This window comes from Misgurnus anguillicaudatus, chromosome 15, assembly GCF_027580225.2.
Source record: "Misgurnus anguillicaudatus chromosome 15, ASM2758022v2, whole genome shotgun sequence".
Taxonomy (NCBI): domain Eukaryota; kingdom Metazoa; phylum Chordata; class Actinopteri; order Cypriniformes; family Cobitidae; genus Misgurnus; species Misgurnus anguillicaudatus.
This window is the reverse complement of record NC_073351.2, coordinates 16,078,252-16,084,553: the sequence shown is the minus strand read 5'-3', so window position 1 is coordinate 16,084,553 and position 6,302 is coordinate 16,078,252. Positions and strand designations below refer to the sequence as shown.

At 35.6% G+C, this 6,302-nt stretch overlaps 1 protein-coding gene across 1 annotated transcript; it reads right to left on the bottom strand.

Annotated features, from left to right (window-relative positions):
• Positions 1 to 2,259: 2,259 nt before the first annotated feature.
• LOC129419558 (extracellular calcium-sensing receptor-like) lies at positions 2,260 to 5,715 on the bottom strand. The gene is made up of 6 exons (XM_073853958.1): positions 5,507 to 5,715; positions 5,129 to 5,417; positions 4,291 to 5,046; positions 3,970 to 4,197; positions 3,336 to 3,459; positions 2,260 to 3,173 (listed from the first exon to the last, which is right to left on the bottom strand). Exons 1-6 carry the CDS (start codon positions 5,713 to 5,715, stop codon positions 2,260 to 2,262), a joined length of 2,520 nt encoding a protein of 839 aa, XP_073710059.1.
• Positions 5,716 to 6,302: the final 587 nt, after the last annotated feature.

Here is a 6,302-nt window from a genome sequence, read left to right as displayed (position 1 = left end):
CTGACTCTCTGTGGTCATTAAAAATCCCAGGATGTCTTTCGAAAAAGAGTAGGGGTGTGCCCCGGCATCCTGGCCAAACTTGCCCATTGGCCTACTAATCATCCCCTCATATATTAATTGGCTGTATCACTCCTCTCCACTAATAAGCTGGTGTGTGGTGGGCGTTCTGGCGCAATATGGCTGCCGTCGCATCATCCAGGTTGATGCTGCACATTGGGTGGTGGTTGAGGAGATTCCCCCGTTCATATGTAAAGCACTTTGAGTGCTGAAGAAAAGCACTATATAAATGTAAGGAATTATTATAAGATGTCAAATAAGTCTTTGGTGTCCCCAGAGTATGTATGTGAAGTTCTAACTCAAAATACTAGGGCTGTTTTCGACTAAGGATTTTCATAGTCGAATCTGATTCGTTCGATTTTTCCGTAGTCGACTGATAGTCAAACCTTTTTTTTTTAGATAGCAGCTAGGGCTGTCGCACGCTGAAGGAATTTAAATACAGAACAAAGCAGTGTCTAAAAGAAATTAAAATTAAAACAGTATTAATGCACTTGTACAGAAGGCAATGAATATTTATTTATGGCATTTTCAATAGTATATTAGTAGATAAATGAATGTGTATCTATAAAGTATGAAAACTAATAAATCATTATTTTGGCTAAATTAAGCTGGATAGATCGTTTTTAGTCAGAAAGATTTGTCATCATTTCAGAGAAAGTTAAAATGAACTTACATTACAAAACAACTTACATTATATCCGAGTGTTACTTGGTCAAAAATATGTAGAAATATAGCCTATGCGGTTAAAAATTACAGTACAAAAGTGTTTAGCTCACACGGACTGAACGAAAAGCCGTTAATTAAGCGGACTCTGCAACATAGTGGACGTGTTGAAACAGTCGAGTCGCAGGTGATTTTCAATGTTTATAATGTTTCACGCAGATACTGTTGATGAAAAACTTTCATATCTAAATGTCCAGGTAAGACTCAAGTGTGCAGTCAGTTAATAATAAAGCCACCAGCGTTTTTGGCTGTAGCTATTCACAGAGCGGACGCTGTATACAAAGAAAAAAACCTAGAAAGGTTTTTATTTTAAGTGGTTTTAATGCTGGTAAGCAATCAGTTATATTATGGCGCTTTGTATTTGTGTTGATCAGTTAAATTAAAGTAATTTAATTTACGCTACAGTTATTCTGTCATCTTAGTTTCACGAAAAACAAGTTTCTCTCTTAACTCTTTCTATTTTGCCTTTATTGTATACGATGTGAAAAACAAGAAGGGCATAGCTATATATGAATTTAACGTGAAAAGCGCGATTGTTGCCGTTACTTGTCGTCCATGCAGTTAAGCTTCAGTGCTGCTGCTCATTGGTTACATAACACTTCCCTCCTATACGACTATAAGGTTCATAGTCAAATCAGACCTCTCCGAATCGAATCGCCGAATCCTTGACTATAAGAAGTCAGCCCTACAAAATACTATATAAATAATTTTTATAGCATGTTTAATTTGACACTTTGTAGGTGTGAGCAAATGTGTGCCGTTTTTTGCGTGTGTCCTTTGAAATGCAAATGAGCAGATCTCTGCACGGCAGTGCTGTGGTTGGAGTGCAGAGTAAGGGGCAGTATTATCCCCGTCTGACATCACAAGGGGAGCCAAATTTCAGTGACCTATCACATGCTTGCAGAGAATGATTTACCAAAACTAAGTTACTGGGTTGTTCTTTTTCTAAGGTTCACTGGGACCCAATTATAGCAATATAACATGGAAAAAATCAGACTTTCATGATATGTCCCTTTTTACATAAGCCAGTGCTTTTATCATTATTTCAACAATTAATCATATTTATATAACCTGTAAAAATTGCTGTTCATTTTATGACCAAGACAGTATGTAGAAATGGGTTGTATGTCTTTATCCTTTGACAACAGGATTTGTACTGTATTGGTAACATATTCTAGGTAAGCTTTGCTTTGCAACAAGAGTATTTTATTTAAAGTTAGACAGTGTCAAACTTGTAGCATTATTTTTACAAAATAAAAATTCATGCAATTGTGTGGGCACAATTTTTTCTGAAATCAAAGCTTTTATATTGTTGTCACTGTTTCTTGATATAACATAGCTGCATAATATTTTAGCATTTGTGTGAATATAAAAGTTTAATGGTTTTCACATAAACAGTCTGTATGGAATATACATTTTTTAAATCAGTACTATTAAATAAAACCATCTCAGTGTTATTTTAACACTGATTCTTTTTTCTCAGTAGGACTTAGTTTGTATTTTTCCCATCAAATGTTGTTTTGTATTTTGTTCAGGCTTAAACAGAATAATGTAACATTTAGGTGCAAATATGCAAAGTAATAAACCAAAGCTTGATGCTAGAATGGCAAATATTTCCACAGCTACAGTAAATTTTCCAGGTGAACTGACATAAGCTGGGATAAATGTGATCCATACAGCACTGAATATGAGCATACTGAATGTGATGAATTTAGCTTCATTGAAGTTATCAGGCAGCGACCGGGCCAGAAAAGCCAGAATAAGGCAGAGTAGAGCCAGAAAACCAATATAACCCAACACAGCCCAGAAACCAACAGTAGAACCCAGACTGCATTCAAGAATAATCTTCTCCGTATAGTATTTCATATTTTTATAGGGAAAAGGAGGAGATATTGTTAGCCAAAGCACACAGATAAGAACTTGTATAAGTGTAAAAGCAAAAACACTGAGTCTCTGTTGTGCAGGCCCAAACCATTTCATGACATTACTTCCTGGAAGTGTAGCCTTGAATGCCATTAACACCACTATTGTTTTCCCTAGAATACAGGAGAGACAGAGGACAAAAGTGAATCCAAACGCTGTGTGACGCAACATACAAGACCACTCAGTGGGGCGACCAATGAAAGTAAGTGAACAGAGAAAACACAGAATCAATGAGAAGAGCAACAGGAAGCTCAGCTCTGAGTTGTTGGCTTTTACTATGGGAGTGTCCTTCTTACTGTAAAACAGGATGGCCACCAGTACAGATATTCCTACTCCAAACAGAGAGAAAAAGACTAACACTATACCCATAACTTCTGTGAATGACAGAAACTCTACAGCCTTTAACACACATTGAATTTTTCTAGTATTAGACCAGTATTCCCCTGGACACTGCTGGCAGTTATTTGAATCTGGAAGAAAAGATTGTGATCACTATAGTTAGAGAAATAATTAAAAAACATTACATTTCTCCACCTGATTAATAATAAACTGCAATCTGAACAGAAGGAGGAAAACACAGAAGTAGCAACTAACAAATTTTCTTTGGATTATTAAGATGGTCTGAAGTTTACCTGTCTCATTACTGATTTCTCCATCTGCACATGCAATACAATCATAACAGCAGACAGGTCTTCCTTTCTGTACAGCCTTCCTAGTGCCTGGAGGACAACTTTCACTGCACACAGACCTTGGCTTCTAAATTAAACATACATACAGTAATACATGTACATTCAGAAATGTATACATACTCTAAAGAATAAAGGTAATAATTTCTAGAATATTGCAATTACTGCATATTTAAATAATAAAATATTGTATATCTAAACTGGAAGCTTAAAATAGTGTATATTGTGTATAACATGACATACTAAAACCACTTTAATGTATATATCAATATATAGACAAAAATCATTTAATAGACATTTCAGGAGTGCCTTTTGAAGTAAATATATTGTCTGCTCTTATATAATTTAGTATAAGACTAAAATCTATACCTGCCCATTTAGACATTGAATAATTAAAAAGTTACCAAATCAGCTTTACAATGTTGTTTCCTGTATATCCACTAAATAACTGAATTTTTATTTTTGCTTTATTTTACTTTAACGTTACTGAGAATTACTCAACCTACTGGTTCAGCAGTTTAAACAAACTTTGTTGGTTTGCGCTATAACTTTGTCAAATTAACAAGCTTTTACCATTTACCTCTTGCTGTCCTCCAGCCCAGATTATGTTTTCAGTGTTAATGAAAAAGCGCTGGTCAGGGGGCAGTGAGGCATCGTAGTAACCCACTGCTTTAAACTGAAATGATAAATCAGAGTCCTTCTGCCAGTTCACAACTTCATACTGGGCTACTGTAGCACCAGTGGTATCAAACCACACTTTATCTCCAAATTTATCTGTGAAATTTACCTTTTTAAGAGCTTCAACCACCTTTTAAAAGACAGATTTAGCACATTACTATTATGGCAATTAAACACAAAATAAAATTGGAAAGTCTTTTTTCCACATTCTCTTTCTGCTTACCTGCTGTGGTTGTATTGTCTGGGCTTTTTCACAAACTTCTTGTTCTTTGCACTTCAGCAGACTGTGTAGTGCATGAGCCACAGCATACACTGCCTTGTACACATTGCTTGAAAATCTTTGTTCAGACACATCTTCATTGTAATTTTTAAGCACAAATAAATCCTGATATCTGCTGCAGTTTAATTCAGCTTGAGAAGAATTACCATCTCTTTGTGAGCATGGAAAAGCTGTTTTCCAAAATGATTTATTAACATAATCTGAAAATCCTTCTATATGGAGTTTTCTCAAAGCAAGCCCTAATGACCCTCCCATCACATGAAATGTGTTAGGAGTTATTAAATTCTTTGAAGCTGACCATCCAACTACACCAATCATTTGCAGACCTGTTATGTTCTGAATACTTAGTTGCTCAATTAGTAACCCGGTCTCAAACAATGCAAGAAATGCTACAATCACTTTTGCTGTGCCCTGCTTCATTGTTTTTACCACTTTTAGGAGTTTTTCAGGCTCTGTTCTGTAAAATTTCACAGAGTACTCTACACAAATCCCCTCCTCCTGTGCTGTTTTCAGAAATGTGGCCATCCCATTGTTCCCGTAGTCATTGTCACTGTTCACAGCTCCAACCCAAGTCCAGCCTAAGTGCTTGACTAAGAGTGCAAGTGCTCTGCCCTGGTGATAATCACTAGCAATAGTCCTGAAGAATGAAGGGTAATCTTTCCTATTACTAAGACACTCACACGAGGCTGAGTGACTTATCTGAAAAAATAAATCAGTCAATAAAAAGTCAGTTGTTAGTCTTTAGCAATTTTGTTTAACTTTTACTGTAATTTCCTCTTACCACTGGAATTTTAAAAGGTCCTGTGGTTCTAGACAGAATAATTGTTGTGGCAGACTCTGTTTCTCCTATAATAGCATGTATAGGAGACTGTCCATTGCATCTGTTCCCTGCTGCAAAGTCCTGATCATTCATTAGTGCCATAATTGCACTCACAGAGGACAGTCTCGAACCACAGGTATCATAGATTCTATAGCCAATAGAAACATTTGGAAGAAAACTTTCATTCCTGTTAATCTCCTCAATGGCAAAAATCATGGTTTGAGCCAACTGAAAATCTCGAGAACTCACGCTGTATGAACATTAAATCATAGGTTTGTTAGGTTTGTTTTAAATACACTATTTGTTATAATTTTTTTTATTAATTCCAAAGTACCAAACCTGGAGCATGATAGAGGCTGAGGTTTTTGTGTGAATTCAAATGAAGGTAATGTTTCTTTAGTGTGTAGTGGAAAAATTGCTCCAATAGTTATGTCTCCATCATTTGACAGCAGTGGGTATTTATGGTCCCCCATTATTTTACAATGAGTATTTTCCGCCTTTGCGTAAAGGTGATGGAATAGCAAGAGTGTGTATAGAAAACAAATCATCCCAAAAACTGAGCTCACCTTAAGCTGCAAAATGAAATGACACTGCTTCTGTGATATCAGTTGTTTTAAACACCTAATATGGATAAACAATACGTACCCAGTGACCTCATAGGGCAAAGCATGAAGCAAGTCAAGCAGGAGTCAAATAGATGTTTGTTTCATCTAGCCATTTTTTTTCTTTCTTTTTTAAAAGAATAACAAAACATGAAAAATACACATGATTTGCAGATTTTTTAATAATAACATTATAAAAAGTAAAAGTTGGGGCAACTTTAAAAAAATACTTTAATTGGTAACACTTAAAAGTTTCTTCAACTTAATTTTTTCTTACTTTAAGTGAAAATGTTTAAATATTTTAGGTGTTACCAGTTAAAGTAATAAAGTGAGAAGTGCCAATGGAAGTACGTTTTTTAAGTTTTTGGGCTCAATATTAATGACATCGAAATATCACCTCAGAGCGATGCTGTTTCAGATCACAGCCTTGTCTCATACACCATACTCTTAGATAGGACCACTCGGTCCACAACATGCTACCGATTAGGCAGAACAATAATTTCCACCACTAAAGATAGCTTTATTAGCGCTCT

What these genes read in the sequence shown, in the direction of transcription:
- LOC129419558 (XM_073853958.1), bottom strand. Translation starts at nt 5,715, where the DNA reads ATGATTTGTTTTCTATACACACTCTTGCTATTCCATCACCTTTACGCA. An exon ending in GACCTTTTAAAATTCCAGTG is followed by an intron (nt 5,047 to 5,128) that starts GTAAGAGGAAAT and finishes TTATTTTTTCAG; the next exon opens with ATAAGTCACTCAGCCTCGTG. An exon ending in AGACAATACAACCACAGCAG is followed by an intron (nt 4,198 to 4,290) that starts GTAAGCAGAAAG and finishes GTCTTTTAAAAG; the next exon opens with GTGGTTGAAGCTCTTAAAAA.